Raw genomic sequence first — 18881 nt, forward strand, 5'->3', positions numbered from 1 at the left:
ATTTTGCACAAAGTGCAAAATAACGTTCAGTGCGGAGACCGCACAAAGGAGGTGCGGTCTCCTTTCGAAAAAAATTGATTATTCCCAAATATCGCTAGATATGAACATTTGTCGCTTAATGATTCATAAGATACGGGCGATTTAAACTGCCTTTTTTTCGTTATTCCCCGTGTTACTTGGGATCTTGATATTCAATTCAGCCTCAGTTCTGTGATGGAAACAGACACTAAAGATAAATTAAAAATGGGTTATGCTAAAATAGTTGCAAACCGTGGTCGTTATAGTATGTGGGATATGTACGGTATGTGCGGACTTTTTGCGACCGTCCAATGCTTTTTGTGTCTGGTCTTTACCACTTGATACGAGAAAGCAATCTGAATCAAATTCGCATTTATTATTTCCTGTATAGTAGGTTTCCTCTTCATCTTCACGTAACACAAAGTTAATCGCTTGGTTGTGTCCTAATGATATTATGAGTACTCTCCCCCAGTAGCAACAGAAACTTACTTCTAAAAGCATACCTATTACCGCCTTATCCGGTTGCTTTTTGCTGTCCGACATTTTTATAAATTTAATTACTTATTTGTTTCTGTGCAGTGAATTTTATTTCTTTTCCTTTTAACTCCACTATTTTTCAGTGCATCTGTGTTGCAAGTAAATACATACATACATTTGAATACAATTTAAAGTTAGAACAAAATTTGAATATCCAGTCAAATTTATCAAAAATTACTAATTTGGCTGTTTGGTATCATACATGCGACACTGATGCTGATAGGGGGGTGGGGGGGGGGGTACTCTGCTTTTAATACGAAAATATATTTATTTTTTGTAAAATATTACATTTGTAAGCTTACAATAACAGAACTAAAAGGAGGGATTGTCCAATACCTCCCCCGCCCTATTTTTAAACTTATGACCTGAAAAATCTTATGTAAAATTCCAGATCCCACTAAAAATTAAATTTTTCAAGGGGAGAGGGGGACTCAGAGGTGATTATCATTTTTGAAGCATTCTTATGCAAAATTTAAACTTAGGCCTAACGTAAGAAAAACTGAGTCGGGTGGTAGTCCCCTTCACACTTAGGAAAACCCGAATATGATAACAAAACGGACGGAAGCAAAATATGTATTTCAAATGAAAGCAAAAAAATGAATTTAGAACTTAAAGCTAAAAGATTACCGCAAAACTAAATTCCTAGATCTTCACCGTAAGTGTGAACATATTTTAGATACTCATTACACTTTAAATAATGAAAAAGTTAAACTATGGCTGAGACAATAATGGTCTTAGTGGTTGGCATCCCCGTAATGTACAGCATTTCCGTTTTTTTCTTTTTATTTACTTCAAGGCTGTCAATCCTCAAAAGAACGTTTACAAGCACAAGCAAACAAGGACCCTTACATCAAGCTGGATCAAGTCACAGTCTCTACCATACATAGAAAGTAATGAAGATTTGGAAAGAGTGAAGTGGAGGAGTAGTATACAAAGTGGTTTTGGGCCCAAGAAGCTTTGGGCTACAATGACTGGCTAGTAGAACTACATGTCTTACTTTTTTGTAATTTCTCGAAGGGTGTATTTGGGCTTTTGTAAGGTGGGAGAATACGCCCTCTGTACTCGCCTGGTTTTGTGAAAATTTATCCAATCCTTTCCTTTTCCCTCCCTTTTTTCTATTTAAAAACACCAAGTCCATGGGACATATCTTACAGAGGTTTACCTGATTTCCATTATGCCTTAAAGTTATGCGTAGACCAGTGTTGACGATACTGTATGCCATTAATAAATGCTCAATCTCTTTCAGTCCTTCCTTTTTACATTGACTAGAAGAGGCTTGTTGTTTTCTTACAGGAAGGTGGCAAAACAAGTTCTTAACAGTTACTGTTGTTCCTAAAAGGAAAAAACAGAGAAACAATTGGGCCAAAAGTAAATAACAAAGAAACCAGGAAAAAATAGCAGGTTCGGCAACATACAAACCTGGACAGACGTAAAGTTTCTTTGTTTTTTTTTTCCGGTATTTTAAGGACGTAAACGTGCAAGCGATAAGCTGGTGGCGTCTTCAAAAAGTGACTTCTTCTTGGGGGATATTTTAAACTTGTAAAATATATGTATAATAAAAGTGTTATATATATAAGTTTAAGTGCAATTCTAAATGTTTTCTAATTTATCTAGTTACCAATGTTGCTAACTTTTATCTAGGTAACTAATTTCTAGTTACAAACCAATTGCACAGATACACAGGCATTGCAATGCAGGTGGCCAATGATTTATCCTCTGAAGTAAACGCCACATCAATCAAGTCCTTGAGGTACCAAAGACAGAGAAATTGAAACCTAATTGTTTCAACTGGTTAAATGAGAACCTAAGAAACCAAATAGATTTCAAAAAATTTGTAAATCTTGGAAATTCCATTTTCAATGAAAAAGGTCTCCATACGGTGTTGGTAGTAACGGGAGCTAAATTTAAAAAAAGGAGAATGGGCAAAAATCAGCAAAAAGGCTAAAAACAGATGGAACCAAACAGTTAACGAGGATAGTAGGGATCTAAGTAAGTAGTAAGTGTGTATTTTTAAAAAGAAATGATAATTTTGAAATAATAAGAAGAAAAATATTAAAAAATCGTGGAATCCGGTTATCATTAAACCTAAGATGGCTCCAGGAGCAAATAATGTTTGTATTAAAAACGTTTCACTTTCAACCTAGCACTAGGCACCTATGCAGTTTTTTTTTATTCCGTAGGTTATTGCTACTAATAGTGGTATTCTACAAATAGTTTCACAAATAATAACTTAATTTAAAAAGAAAAGTAATTAAAATGTCAATTAAATTGGATATTTAGTTTTAAAATAATTAAAAGAAGTCTGAAACAAAAAGACATACATAATCCTAAGGTGGGTCTAGGGGCAAAAATTATATTTATTTTCATATCATTAGCAAATTGATACGGTTCTAGTAGATATTAAAATCCACTAGTCAGATAGCCTATTATACAAATTCTTATTTTAGCAGGAGTTTAATAGGAGAATATAAGATTAGAAGTAAAATCAAAAATATGAATTAGGCTTGAACCACTTTTTCACACTATTCCAACCTTCCCAGAATCTTCGTTAACAGTGAGCATTTCTATTCAGTATACAAGTAATTGGTAAAATCTTCCTATTAAAAACAATAAAAACCAAAATAGATTTGATTTTAATTTACTAGAAGCCGACTTCAATGGAAGGTTTAAGTTTATTTACATCCAACCTGAGACTTTCGAAAGAAGGAGGATTCTTTTATGTTATGTTAAGATGTTCTTCTACTGCTTATAAGACAGATAGGGTTAGGTCAATTTGCAGAACATTTGGTAATCACAATAACATACAATAATAGAGCCTTCTCATAGAAACAACTGGTCAAATATAAGAGTAAAAAAAATCCAAAACATATTTTCCATTTTTTTACACTTACCTAAACGCCGTTTAAATTACTCTAGCCGGTACTGTACTACTTTGTTAGTTTGATTTTTTTTTCTTCGCTGTTTATCGTTTTTGTTTTTGTTTATTTATAATACTACGTATTTGGTTTTTTTATACTTTTACGGGTAATAAAGTCCATTCACTCATTCATTCATTCTACTCAAGATGCATCTGCTCTCCTTTTGAAGTAGTAGGTTCAAAAATGGATTGAATGTCCTTTTTTTCCCTTTTGGGAAGCAAATACAGGGTGGCAAACGTATTCCAAACGCATCAGGATCATTTTAAAAACAACCTAAAGGCCGTTTAAATTACTCTAGCCGGTACTGTCTACTCAAGATGCATCTGCTCTCCTTCTGAAGTAGTAGGTTCAAAAATGGATTGAATGTCCTTTTTTTTCCCTTTTGGGAAGCAAATACAGGGTGGCAAACGTATTCCAAACGCATCAGGATCATTTTAAAAACAACCTAAAGGCCGTTTAAATTACTCTAGCCGGTACTGTCTACTCAAGATGCATCTGCTCTCCTTCTGAAGTAGTAGGTTCAAAAATAGATTGAATGTCTTTTTTTCCCTTTTGGGAAGCAAATACAGGGTGGCAAACGTTTCCAAACGCATCAGGATCATTTTAAAAACAACCTAAACGCCGTTTAAATTACTCTAGCCGGTACTGTCTACTCAAGATGCATCTGCTCTCCTTCTGAAGTAGTAGGTTCAAAAATGGCAGCTACACCTTTATCGACAACAGAGTGGCAATAAGTGCAAAAATGGCAGAAGTGGCTCCAAAAGTGGCAAGATAATTTTCAATAATCTACTAGCTCATCTTTGTATGTTTCCTCATCTTCAGATTTAGACAGACTAGCTCTCCAAAAACTACTTAAGGCATGTTGATGGCGCTATTTGGCGCATGTTATCCCTAAGGCGACAGATATACTCCTTAGGTTGTCACCAGAGTGGCATCCAGAGGGAACCCAAAGATTAGAGGGGAAGGGGAGGGAGAAGCAGGGGGGAAAATCAGTGGCAATAAGATGAGAGATAGTGGGGCGGAAGCTATCCCAAAGTGTATATAGCAGTAAAACTACTACTACTTACACCTCAGAGTAGCACTAGGTATCACGGTCTGTGGCCAACAACATTTTATACTGCCAATTCAGACCAAAAATACCTAAACTTGTGTCCATAAGCTTCCCGTATGAGAAGAGTTACTGTTTTAAACCTAGCTTGAAGTTGCTCTCTCCCTCCTCCTCCTGTGAACTGGTATGACTCAAGAGGACAAGCAATTTTCGCCAAAGGCTTAATTGACAAATACCCATTTCATACCTTGTTTAGCCGGGTATGGCTTCTGACATTTTATCTTCCCATTTGAATCGTATAAAACCATTGTCCCATTTTCTTCTTCTTTGTGCCTGGATACAAGCGAAACGTTTGCCATGCAGCAAATGGCATGAAAAGCTTCACCGCGAAATCCATATGACCTTAAATCATCTAGAATAAAAGCATACATTGAAACTATGTTGAATAATTATCAAATATAGATAATAATCATTAGTATTAAGAATATATATTGTTGATAGTAACATAACAAAAAAATCTATTGTAATTGACTACAAAAAAGCAAAGCTAAGTAAAATTAGTGTATTTGAACATTTCATATACAACAAATAGCCTGACAAGCTATAACGCAAAATCCAAGCATACATGAAACTGTATTTAATAATCATCAAATACAGATGATATTCATTATGATCAAGATTATACATTATTGGTAATAATATAATAAAAAATAATCAATTATATTTGAGTTCCTTAGTCCCTAAGAAACTGAGAAAATAAAAAAAGAAAACCCATTATTGATCTTTCTTTTGATATTTGCATATGTGTTCGAGTAGTGAAAAATTACAAAGCACATGATAGCCATACTATTTTTTGGTCATTTTTGCATTCGTTCTTATAGCATGTCTGAATTTGCTCCTTTTCTTTATTTACTTATTTATTTTAAAAAAATAAAGAACGATTAAAAATAGTTTAACGTGGCCATAGTTTCATCAATGCTCACGAGGACAACTGTTCTATCACAGAGAATAATACACAGTAACAACATTTTTCGTATAATTTCTTTTCTTTTCGTTTTCTCGACATACATGAACTCGACGCATGTCTAAAGTATTCCAAAATATGACAAATATCATAGTTAGCAAACAACTGGTGAAAACAACAAAAAAATTCTCTCATAACTTGCCCTTTTTTTGACATGCTTAAGCCTCAAAATACACAAAGATTGATGCTACCTAGACTTTTCCTAGGAAATTGTCTAAATATTATTGAAAAATAAGAAAGTTTACATATTTTCATAGGTCTTCAGTGTATTTTTTAATCAAAAAAACATAAAGCATAGATCAAAAATGTAATTCAGAAGATGGATGAAGTTGTACATCGGCAATCGAGTGATAAACGAATTTACGTCTTATGTTTAAACATTAAAACTGAAGAAAAATAGCATGCTAAAACTCGCACAGCAAATAGAAAACTCAATATTTAAATTTCTCAGTAACCTCTCTGCACTAAATTCATAGCACTAGATTAATTTACCAAATATGCTTGATTACAATTTAGGCTTGTTTTCCACATCCTAATTGTTGCCAACAATTTTTCGTAACGTCGAAGAAACACGCTTTTTAACTAACAAACATCTATTACTATTATTTTGGAGAACAATATTAAATGGGGGGGGAGGGGAATTTTAAATGGGACCATCAAACATAAAATAAAATGACCTAAACAGCATTTAGTTTTTTAAAACGAGCATCAATGGAATAAAAAATTGTAAAGCAAATTTATTTTTATTCTTCAAATTTTTTTTAAATTTTACGCTCAATAACTATCAGCAATTATTTTCAACGGCATTTTAAATTGTTGAAAAATTTCACTAGCAATTAAAAACAATCTTCTGTTCTACAGAGGGACACATTTATTAGTAAATCTGTTGCTAAAATTTGTTTATTAAGACACTGGATACAATTTCGATCCTTATGGGTATTTTATATTATGACCAAGTCTCTGCACGCATACTTTCCCTTATTTGATTCTCACATGCTTGAAAAACTTACCCAAATCACTGGTGTCTGTTATTTTTGAGGTACAATGCGCGGAGCCAAGAATCTGAAGATCAACAGGGCGAATTCCTGTTCCATCATCTCTAACTTCAATTACGTCAAGCCCATAATTATCCTAGTAAATAAGAAAAGATTTGGTCACTAAACGAAATACACAAAAAAAGAAAAACCTATAAATCGTACGATTTTAGAGATAAGTGCGTTGGACATTTTTATAACTTTTATTCAGTCGCCACAATTTTGTTAAATTGCAAAATGAAGACCCTCTGCATTCCCAAGATGTGCTAAGTGCGACCAAAAACGGTTCTCTTGCAGTATGTTGTACTTCTTAATCTGTACGTTTTTACTTGCGTCAAGACGTGAGCTTTTCAGTCTTCTTTGGCGCTATAATTTCAAGGAAAGCTGGGTACCAGGTTTTTGTGTGTGCTCTTTTTTATCACCCATGACATCACAATCTGCCAATCTTTTCGAGCTCCACATTGAACATGTTGAGCCAGATGCTTGAATAGGGCATTATTCAAGCATCCTGCTTCTTCTTAGAGTGATTAAACGGCGGCAATGGGTTGCAACATCCGTTCAGTACAGGGCTGCCAATGTCAATTTGCCAATAACCCAAGATTCACTTGTAAAAAATATCCAGGTTTAAAAAGATTATCAGTGATACTCTTATTAAGGGTGATGCTTTATTCATATACTTTTCCCAAGATCTCAAACTCAGAACTAAAAATTCAATATCCTGGGAGGAATTGCTAGGAGAAACTTCTGTTTACAAACCGTCAAAAGTGACAGAACCCTTATTAATTAAATGCCGCAAGCCCACCTAAAAGATACTGGAAGGGGTGGTGATGTTCCACAAGAGACAAACTGTCTAGAAACAAACTGCTAAATCAGCCCAAACTAAACTAAACAACTTTTTGAGCTTCTGAGCAGCCAAAATGAATAAATCAACTTTAGAATGGGTTTTGAGAGTTTAGTGCACATAAGTACTTGACCGACTCTTAACTTTGTATATTTATCCTGTTGTAGCACAGTGGACTGATGCTCTGCTTGGCAACACTGGGCCCAGGGTTTGATCCCACCATAGAAAGGTTGAGACAAGCTTGCTACTTGTCCCTTTAAAAAAGACTCAGCATCTGCAACGTTGACTTGACGCCGTATGTGCTATCAATGGCTCTGGTGAATCTTTGTACTTTTTTTTGTTCATACAGAAGTTCACTATAACAAAAAAAAAACCCGAAGATTGACAAAAAACCTTTTAGCCTATGAACATTAAACATTTACAAGAAGGCAGTTTGGCAAGTCCATATTCAAATGAATTCAAATATATTCACAATATTGATAATATCCTTATTATAAATTTATAGATAAGTCCTTAATAAGAAGAAAAGTTTTATATGATTAATTTCTTTTGTTGTTAGATTAGGCATTTTCGCGTTGTATTCTGTTTTTGTGCGTGTTTGTATTTTGTACTGTTGTTTAATTTCCTTGCTTGTTTGTTATTTATTTATATTTTTGTGTATATATTGCCCATGGGCTTTCAAAATACACTTATCTATCTATCTATTTAAATATCTGATATTAAATATCTGATTCAAAATATCAAATATGACCAAAATCGAAAAATCAAGTCGCCTCACGACTTAAGAATAAAGAAAACACAATAGTTATGCTATTATGTAATTAGAGAATCAAATACATATAAGCTAAGCTCAAATCTCAAGATGCTATCTACAAATGACTTATCAAGGAATCGTGCTGTTGTTATATAATGTAATAACCTGCTTGTAATCACAGAAGCTAATGTATGTAACAAATTTTCAGAAAACATGAGAGGCATACACTGATTTCAAATAAAACGTTAACCAATAACTATTGAAAAGTTAAATTAACTCACCAGTTTAACATCAATAGAGGAGCAGCCTGCATCGATAGCATTTTCAACAACCGATATCCGATAACCGTTACCGTTATACTGATAACCGTTAACCGATAACTATTGAAAAGTTAAATTAACTCACCAGTTTAACATCAATAGAGGAGCAGCCTGCATCGATAGCATTTTCAACAAGTTCCTTTACTACACAAGAAGTTTTGATGATTATTTGACTGCAACGTAAAGCTTGGACTGTGGCTTCTGAAAGGACTGTAATTTTATTCCCTTCTATTTTTTGATCCATGTCCCTTAATCCTATATGAAGATAAAGCAGAATTGCATTAGTATTTAAAGCACTATGGATAAATATATCGCCACTGTAACGCCTAAAGGCCATATCTGACATTTTCAGACTTTTTAAACAATTACCAAAAACGGTTTGCCCTACTGCTCCTTTGATCCTCCTGATTTGGATTACTCTAGTGACCCTCCCTTTAAGCAAAACTTGGCAAACCCTATTTGACAATTATCTCATTGTGTAGTAACGTCAGATACTACATTTATGTGTGACAGTAACAATATGCTTGTACCCAAGAAAGGACTTGGGTATTCCTGCTAGGATTTTGGGTATTCCCTCAATTATGCAGGATTGTCTTAGGTTTGACAAGATTATTGAAGAAACTAAATTTGAGTTAAAGGGCAAACTGGGGTCTGATGGAGGCAAACCAAGGTAAGGGGAGCAGTTTCTCCCTCTGTCTTATAGAAAATTATGCCCTGGTTTCAGTGCCCTAGTAGCAACAAATAAAAGAAAGAACAGAAAAAGAGGACACACTAGTGCTGGTAAATATTGAGCAGTTCATATTATTGACCCACAAAAAGTGAACATACCACTAGTTGCAAATTTTTTATGTTGATTCTGAAAACAATAATCACTTTTCTTGCAAATTCATTTTTAAGCCTTTTTTGGACCCTTGAAAATGATAATTTCTTTCAATTTTTTTCCTTTTTTAGTATAAAAAAGGGTTAAAACATTGGTCTTAAACCTTTTATTTCATTATAAAATTCATTTTTTTTTATAGTTATATAATCTTCAAGCATTGATTTGTAATAGTTAAATTCGAAACAAACATTTAAAAACACATTTCAACATATAGGTGAAACAGCAGTTTTTTTGGGCTGCCTAACAAAATAAGAAGAAAATATGGTGAATTTGTTTTCAATTTTTTTATTCAAATTAAAGTAGACAAATCAATATTTTTGACATCCAAAAAATATAGAATGAAATCTTTCTTTTCAAGGCCTCTAAAAAGGCTTAAAATTGAATTTGTAAGAAAAGTGATTATTATATTCAGAAAGATCATACAAAAGGGCATCTATTGGTGTGTTCACTTTATTTGTAGGTTAATAATATGAACTGCTCAATATTTACCCCAGTGCTATGCAAAAGACATTTTCTATTATGGCTAATGAAAATAAAAATTACCCTTTCTGAATCAGCTATTATCTTAAGTTACTTTAATTTGTAGCTTGGAGCAATTTAAAGATTTCCTCCTTGTGTATACATAGCATTTTTTTTCTTACTAGAGATTGTAATAATAATGTTGCAATACTCTTGTCTATTTTAGCATTGATTGCTCCTAAATAGAATATTTAAAACAAATAAAAGTAGTACCATAATAGACTATTCCTTGTTTTATGCTCTTTCTAAATACTGTGGTTTCTTTTTTCATAATGTACCCCTACCTTCCATTGATGGTCCCATGTACCTTATAGCTCTATGCCTAGGATGTACAAAAAAAAACTAAAAGAAAACACCAAAAGAATAAAGTTATCAATCTAAAACATGCAATGTCTTTAGGCTATAATAATGATATTATCATTTTTCCTTCCACTTCTAGGCTATCCACACTTTTAAATAATTGGCTAACCTATTTTTTTCCAAATTTTTGTTGAAATCCCTTGGCCAAGCCACCACAAAGTGATTGTCACTGGCAAAGAAAGCATCAAAGATGGCTTAGCATAGAGGGCATGACAGATCAAGATGTGATAAACAATAAAGTAATAGCCTACATGATTAAGGGCCAGACCAGCATATAAAATATATGGGACCAGCAGAGGGGGGATTGTGAGAAAAGCAACCATGATTTACATATCCACTCTAGTTAATTGACTTCTTGCTATCTTGGAAAGGGTTTAGGTTAGGAAAATGAAACTTTCAGGGATGGGTCTACAGGCTAAATTATGTCCCAGGAAGGTATTTTAAGGTACCCCTCTCCACTCCTTTTCCCTCTAGAGGGCCCTGAAAATTTCCTACATGACAGGTCTATACCTACTGAAATTTTGACAAAAACAACATTTTACCTTAATTTTCAGTTACTAGTTGCTTTTTCTCTGCCTTTAGTTCTGAAAATGCAATTCCTGTTATTTGAGTAGAATTTTGAGCCATATCAATGTTTTTTTTTTCAAAATTTAGGAAATGTATTTGCATATCTTTAAAACCTTATAGCCTGAGGCCACCAATTCCACCAAACAACTGAAGAAGAGACATGAAAAAAGGTTAGCTGAAAATATAAAAAATAATCCCAAGCTGTTTTGGCAGTATGGTTCTGTTAAATGTTGAAATAGGCACTCTGTCCCTGATTTGACTCATCATGGTCAGACAGTATCAGACCCAGCTATTAAAGCCAATATCCTAAATAAGCAATTTGCATCAGCTTTTACATCAGAAACTGCTAGTAAGCTCCCAGCTCCCCCCTCAAATATTGTTACTTGACCAATGCCACCTCTTGAGCTGATTGAGGAGTCTGTTATGAAACAGCTAGCTTTGTTGAATGTAAATAAATCTGCAGGGCCAGATGGCCTCCACCCCTGTCTCTTGCATGAGTGCAGAACAGAAATAGTATACCCACTTTCAAAGCTCATTAGACTATCTCTTGATAGCTCAAAGCTTCCTGCTGAGTGGAAAGTGGCATATTACCCCCATTCACAAAAAGGGAAGGAAAGATTCTGTGGAAAATTACTGGCCTATTAATATTACCTCTGTTGTTGTTAAGCTTCTTGAATGTATTGTCAACAAAGCAGTTATTGAGCATCTTGATTGGAATAATCTTCTTAACAGTTCTCAACATGGTTTCCAATGCAACAGATCAGTTGACACTAATCTGCTTGAGTCATATGACTATATTACAAAACTACTGGAGTTGGGAGTCCCTGTTGACATGATCCTCCTTGATTTTTCAAAAGCATTTGACAAAGTTTGTCATAGGAGACTTGAGTTTAAGCTACAATCTATTGGTTTGGAGAAAAAAATTCTTAAATGGATCCTGGATTTCTTGAGGAATTGTGTTCAGCATGTAAGACTGTTTGATGCAGATGGCAATCCTATTCTATCCTCCTCTCAGAGTGTTATCAGTGGGGTTCCACAGGGTAGTGCTCTTGGCCCCACCATGTTCAATATTTTCATAAATGAAGCTCTTCTAGTGCTTAAAAGCAGGATGACATTATATGCTGATGATTCCAAGGTAATTAGTCTAGCTAGCACTCTTGAAGATACTTCCCAACTTCAAAATGACCCTGATCTCCTTAGCATGTGGGCAAAATCTTGGCTACTTACTTTCAATGTGTCAAAATGTCATGTTTTACACTTTGGGCACAAGAATATCAATACAACTTACTCTCTTTATGGTCAGCTCCTTTATCTAGTGTTGGAAGAACATGACCTAGGAGTAATTGTTGACAATGATCTTAAATTTAGCACTCATGCAAAGAAGGCAGCAGCATCAGCTAGCTCATCACTAGGGCTCATAAAAAGAACAATTTCCTCCCATTCTCCTAAAATTCTGAGCCTTTTGTATTAAGGACTTGTTTGGCCAAGGCTTGAGACAGGCTTGGTCCTTGCATCCCCCTTTTTCAAAAAAGATGTTAAAATTCTTGAAGATGTCCAGAGAAGAGCCACTAAGATGGTGAGTGGACTGCATGAGCTCCCTTACCCTAAAAGGCTATGCAAGCTGAAACTCCCAGCTCTGGTTTATAGAAGAAGACAGGGTGATGCCATTCTGGTTCATAAACTTATTAATTCCAAGGCAGTTCCTGGTCTTCTTCCTCTGGCGTCTCAGGATTCTTGTACAAGGGGACATAACTTGAAGTTATCCAGGCATTTCTCCTCAAAGTGGCAACATGCCCATTTTCTTACCAATTGTGTTGCTAACCTCTGGAAAAAATTACTCCCAGATACCATTGCTGCCCAAACCACAGACAGCTTTAAGAACCATCTTGACAACAAATGGTCAAAAAAAAGAATGGAAGTATAACTGGGAAGCACTTGAATCAGCAACATCAAACTACTAGTCAAGTGTATATATTCAACTATGTGTCATGTGTTATCAAATCTGGAGTTTCTACAAGGAAAAATCCTTATATTGCTCCAAGTTGCAACTTAAGGTAATTTAAGGTAAAATGGAATTGAGACAAGTTATGAAGCTGAAAACAACTTTGTTGTACTTCAATTAAGCAGAACATCTATTTTGCAAGGTTTCATTTTTATAACACACAAATTTTAAAGGTCAGGGCCCTCGAGACGGAGAAGGAGTGGAGGTAGCCTAGTTGCTTCAAAATCCTACCTTCCAGGGACATACTTTAGTCTGTAGATTCATCCCTGAAAGTTTCTTTTTCCTAACCTAAACCCTTACTAAGATAGCAAGAAGTCAATTAAGTAGAATTTTACCCAGACTTAAGTATAATTCCAGGTACTAGTTGAAGCTGCTTAAAGTTACTCCTTAAAGTGATGTTAGAGCACGTGTTTCATTTTCAATTTTCTATATACTAATTTCAGCATTGTCAGCTGTGAAAGTACCAGAAATGAAGTGAGGCCCCAGATCTCATTTTATGGAAGCCAAATAGAAATGGCAAGTCTGTTACCTCAAAACACTACTTTCATCATTAGTTTATTCTTCTCACCTGCAACAGCTTGCTTCTAAAGTTGCTAAACCTTTGTGAAATTCATATTCTGGGTTAGTGCATGAGTTCTAAGATAGAAAAGCCTACCTTAACAGGTGCAAGAATCAAGACCAGAAAAAGAGGTAATATCGTTTTTGCCGATGTATGTTGCAAAGCATTAGTATGGGCCCTGACCTTTAAAAATCTTTTTGTTACTGGGCCTAAAAGTGAAATCATGCAACATAGACCTTCTGCTTCAACAAAGTATAACGAAACTGTTTTTTGCCTCACAACTTTGCTCAATCTCAATTTATGAAGTTTCAAAGATCCACAAATAGCCTTACATTTCCTTAATTTTGAAAAAAAAACATTGAAATAGCTTAAAATTTTCCTCAAATAACAGGAATTGCCTTTTCAGAACTGATATAAGCCTGTATAATTGAAGTAGCCCTATCCAGAGAAACAGGTCAGTTTTGTTCAGTAGCCTATATAGGCTATTTGCCTTTATGTTAGCCTATTAGGCCTATATGGGTAATTTTTTGGTAAAATTTTAGCAAATTGTATAATTGGCTTTCACATAAAGTGAATATACCACCCAATGCCTTTTTTATGCTTTTTACAAATATAATAATTACTTCTACCTTAAATAATAATCACTTCTACCTGACAGTTTATATAACTGACTTACCAATAAACTGAACATACCTTTTGATGCCTTTTTTCATGTTCTTAACAAATAGGCTATAATAATCACTTCAATTGCAAATTCAAATTTAAGTATTTTTTGAGCTCTTCAAAATGATGAATTTTCAATTAGAGTATGACTTATTGCTCATTTTCTGCAAAATAATACTACATTTTCTCAGTGCTAAAATTATTTTATTTATAACAAGGTTAGGTTATACAAAAGTGCTTAAATTTAAGGTAGAAGTGAATGTTATATGCATAAAGAGCATAAAAAAAAGGCATCAAGTAGCATATTCACTTTATACTAAAGCCAGTTACACAATTTGCTATAATTTTACCCATTTTTCAGTTTGCACAGTCATTTTTAGTTGATTTGGGAAAATCAGCTCTAACTTTCCCTACTCTCCCTAAAAAACTGATGAAATTACCCAATTGAATATATGCTATGGCCCAAATTATATATTACCCATGTAGGCCTATTCCACCACCCATCAATCATGCTTTTCTAGTTCTTGTTTTGTCATAGTAGGTTAGATTCAATTAAGGCTATTTGGTACACAGGGTGCAAGAGAGACTCATTGGCAGATTGTATTAGAAATATATAATTTGGGGGTAAATTTGTAGTTTACAAAATAATCCTAGCTAGGGTAATAGTGAATATATCAGTTTTGTGCTTTTCAAGCTCTTTCATAATTTAACATTTGTTTATAAGGCAAATTACAATTTGAGCTCTGAGCTCTAAAGCCCAAAGTAATTAAAAAAAATAACACCAAAGAGCTGTACCATAACTTTGAGACAAGACGTTCTGACCAAAGTAAATTGAGCACTAAGAAATTCTAGAGCTATGAACCTAGTAAAGACCATAACTAGAGCTCTATTTAATGCTGAATAACAAGTGATAGAAACAAAGTAACTAGTACCCAGAATACAGCTGATCTTCTGAATAATTTTATAATTTTTTGAACATTCCATTAATCATAAGCAAGTCCCCTCTAAGTAGAAACTACCTTATATTATGCCTATCATAGGCATCATGATAGTGCTGCCTAAGTATCTTTTTTTGGTTTGTCCTAGATCAAGGCAGTTCATATTAAAGAAGTTGTTGTGGAAACTTTGCAAAGGACTCATTTGATTGGAAATTAAAAGGGCTAGAGCTTTTTTTTTAGTAGTTCTGTGATTAGAGGGGAACTAACTCCCCTCACATACCTACCATTTATCCAAATATATTCAATCAAAATTTTGAGGTAACCATTTTGTTCAATGTAGTTGGAAGGTCCAGAAATTGTGTCTTTGTGCCCCTCAGGCCTTGGGGGCATTTAAGGTTTCATAGAAGAGATGATTATAGCAACTTTGTATAGGGCTTATTTGATTTGTAATCAGAAGCTCTAGTGCCCTTTTAAGATTCAAAGTGATCAGAGGGCAGAGGATCCCCCTACACACACAGACACACACACACACCTTGTATTTTCCAGAAATGCATCTGATAAAAAGTTTGCAGCGGCTATTTTTGTTGTAGAAACTTCAATTAGGGCTTGTTTAATTAGAAATTGAAAGGGCTAGTGCCCTTTACTGAAAACAATACATTTTAAATATTTTCACCTTTTTTACTTTCATAGATAAGAAAATATCAAAACTTTAAGGAATAAATATCAGTATATGTCAATTAAATTTACAATCCATGGTCATTCTTTTTTTTTCAGTAAAGTACAAGTTTTGTTCTGGTCTTGATAAGGCATCAGTCCTGCTCATGATAATTTTTGTTCATTTTGAGTTTTATTTACCTATTGATATTGATTTGTGGTAGTTTTATGCTTCTAATATTATTTAACTCTATTCCTGCTCATTTTTCAGCTTAATAGAGCTCTTTACTTTTCTTTGAAAAACTTGTTTTGTGGAAAAAGTTTCTTAAATTAATCTTTAAAAAGGTGATATATCCAAAGCAGAAAATTATATACCTATCAGCATCACATTTGCTGTCACAAAAGTCCCCAAGAGGATTGTTAATGATGCACTTCCTCAACACAGTGCTAATAATGAAATTATCCCCCATAGGTAGTATGGCTTTCTTCAAGGAAAATCTGTAGGAAATACCTTTCCAGATACTTATGAACTGGTTTTCCAGTTTCTGGACCTACTTGTTTATTTGATTCTTTTAGACATAGTCAGAGCATTTGACAAGGTCCTGTGTAATTGGTTTTGTTTTAAGTTAACAGCAGCAAGAAACAACTAAGAATTAGTAGATTGATTAATGCACATCCTGGCTGGTTCTCAGACTATACAACTCTTCACAACAGATGGCAAATGTACCTACTTGGTGCCCTGTAAAGTCCTAAGTGGTGTTACCCAGGGAATGGTTCTTGGACCCACATTGTTTCTTCTTCATATTAATGATATGATTCCTGAAATCAGCAACCTCCTAATTCTTTATGCTGATGATTCAAAACTGTTTGGTGTACCTGACAAATCATCAATACAATCTGACCTTGATCACATAAAGGCATTGGCAGAGAGGTTACTTCTTTCTTTTATTATATCAAAATGTGTCACTATTCACTTTTGTCACAATAATCATCAGCACCAGTTTATTATGAATGATAACCAGGCACCATCCCCTATTCCTGTCCCAATTTGTGCCAGTGGTAAAAACCTGGGAGTCACTATAGATAACCTAAGTTCCTCAACACTCCACAGACTGTTTCCAGGGATGATTGAAGGTATGTAAAGCTTGCTATCAAGTGCATATCTGAACTTGGCAAAAAACTATATAGTGAAAGGCTATTCACCCTAAAATGCCCATTTTTGACCTTTCAACACAAGTACAGTGACCTTTTACTTACATATAAATATGTTGACTAACCCCAAAATAAGATCTTTACTTGGTTACTTAAAGAAAGACACACATGAGGTCATTCTAAGAAGCTTTGTAATCTTTGAGTTAGCTGCAGAATCAGTCAAGACTTTTCTTTAGCCAAAGGGTCATCAATGATTGGAACTCTTTAAGTAAAGAGACTATGTCTTTGACATCTGCTTTGAAAAGGAGAATTGGCAAAGAATGCAAAGCCAAAGCTTCAAGATACAAATGGAACTGCCCATCATCTGTGTCATATGCTCATCATGTGCAGCAGTGTCTACTCTAAACCACAGAAGAATGGTCCCCTTAATCATACCTATCTGTGGTCACTGATACCAAGTAGGCTTAAATTGCATCTATTACTCTCCTAATCAGAAGGCATGTCACTAGGCTGTAAACACAGTCACAAACCTCTTTTTTATATTTTGTCTGAAATGGTTTAGCCTCTATCTCAACAACAGAACTGAACAGATCCAACAGTGGATCTTATTTAGCTCTGAGGTACAAATTAAGGTAAAACAGCATACTAACCAAAAGTTAAAAAAAAATTCTAAAAAAAAACTTGCTAGTGAGAAGGAATTGACATTTGCAGCTGATTTATGATTGGTAATTATTATCTTCCTTAGTCTTAATAGTAAAATGTTATTTTGAGAACAAATTTAAAGAAGCTTTAAAAAGAGCTAGAAACTCCCCCCCCCCCCTAAGGGAGATACACTTTTGATCATAATTTCATTCTCAAATTATTCTTACATTCTGTCAGGTTTTCTGTTATCTTTGTATTATTCTTACTGGCTATTTAAATGATTAAACAAAATCATTTCACCTTACTTTACCACCCCCATTAATGTGCAAGTACATAGCCCAAATTATACATGTTCCATGGATTTTGCCAATATGTCACTCTTGTTCAGATATTTTATCAAAGGAAAGAACAAAATCAAGAAAAAAAATACAGCATACCAATAACACTTGGGAAATAGCCTAGGCCTGTATAATATGGGCTCTATGTTTGTATTGGGGGGGGGGGGATAAAGTAAAGTGTCTTTACTGACTGAGACTGACCTTCATTCCTTGATTTTACATCACATATTTCCATCAGCCCATTGCCTAATAAAAAAAAATTGAGCCAGTAGATGCATTACATGTACAAATTTTTATCTGAAAGCATTTGGGGAGGGGTCTCCCCCTTGCCTCACAAGTGACATCCATAACATAATCAATACTGCTTAATACCAGTTCATCCATTGCAATCAAGAATGGATACACTAGAAAGTTTTCCCATCTGAAGTGCCTTCACTTGTATGAACTTATTGTATTTTCAGGAGCAAATGCAGCTGTATTTCCTTACTTCTCAGGAAATATGTATTTCCTCACTTCCTCTACTACTAGGAAGCTTAATATATAGTTTTCAATACTATTATATCTGTTGGGTATATCAGAACTTTCAATTGGTAGCAACTTGGTCCTCCATAGGGCAAAATTTTTGTTTAGTGCCATAAATGACAGAAAACACCACTTTCCATGGTACAATATTTTTTTTTTTACTTTAAAAGGACTGTAGAACTGTCAATTTATATTCGAATGAGCTATCTTCAATCTACTAGGACCACTAGTTCAATACAAATACCCCTGGGAAGAAGAAATGAATAAACATGCATTTTTTATCTTCCTTTTGTGGAGAAAAAAAATGCAAAATTCAATATCTTGGATAGGAGATTGAAACCCTCACAATAGGGCTCTCTAATACCTCCCTATTTTGCACTAAATCGCAAGAGAGCAATAGGCTATATGAAAAAAGGAAACCTTGAAATAGGTGTAAAGTCATAAGTAATTATGATTTTTTAAAGATTTAAGAAAGATTAAATTGAAGACAGTTGCTGAACCTGAACAACATCTTTATCAAGATAAGCTATCCAAAGCTTTTTGTTAGCATAAATCTTCCAAACACGGAAGGCAGTATCAGGCTGTCAAACT

The 18881-nt window shown here is 34.3% G+C and overlaps 2 protein-coding genes across 5 annotated transcripts in view; one reads left to right on the forward strand and one right to left on the reverse strand.

The window, feature by feature from the left end:
• Window positions 1–13257, reverse strand: part of LOC136031012 (PMS1 protein homolog 1-like) — an 83824-nt gene extending 70567 nt beyond the window's left edge. For all 4 annotated transcript variants that reach the window (XR_010618412.1, XM_065710182.1, XM_065710181.1 and 1 more), the window contains exons 1-5: window positions 13158–13257; window positions 8580–8749; window positions 6556–6676; window positions 4769–4933; window positions 1718–1887 (exon numbers count right to left, since the gene is read on the reverse strand). Coding sequence is in view for 3 of the 4 variants with exons in the window: in XM_065710182.1 (XP_065566254.1) it covers window positions 1718–1887; window positions 4769–4933; window positions 6556–6676; window positions 8580–8738 (615 nt within the window). In the remaining variant the exon portion in view is untranslated. The remainder of the gene's footprint in view (window positions 1–1717; window positions 1888–4768; window positions 4934–6555; window positions 6677–8579; window positions 8750–13157) is intronic.
• Window positions 13258–13361: 104 nt separating this feature from the next.
• The window catches only part of LOC136031013 (protein krasavietz-like), a 37631-nt gene continuing 32111 nt past the window's right edge, over window positions 13362–18881 (forward strand). Inside the window, exon 1 of the mRNA XM_065710185.1 lies at window positions 13362–13512. Coding sequence (XP_065566257.1) covers window positions 13452–13512 — 61 coding nt within the window. The 5' untranslated portion in view covers window positions 13362–13451. The remainder of the gene's footprint in view (window positions 13513–18881) is intronic.

This window comes from Artemia franciscana, chromosome 9 (assembly GCF_032884065.1).
Source record: "Artemia franciscana chromosome 9, ASM3288406v1, whole genome shotgun sequence".
NCBI classification, from domain to species: Eukaryota; Metazoa; Arthropoda; class Branchiopoda; order Anostraca; family Artemiidae; genus Artemia; species Artemia franciscana.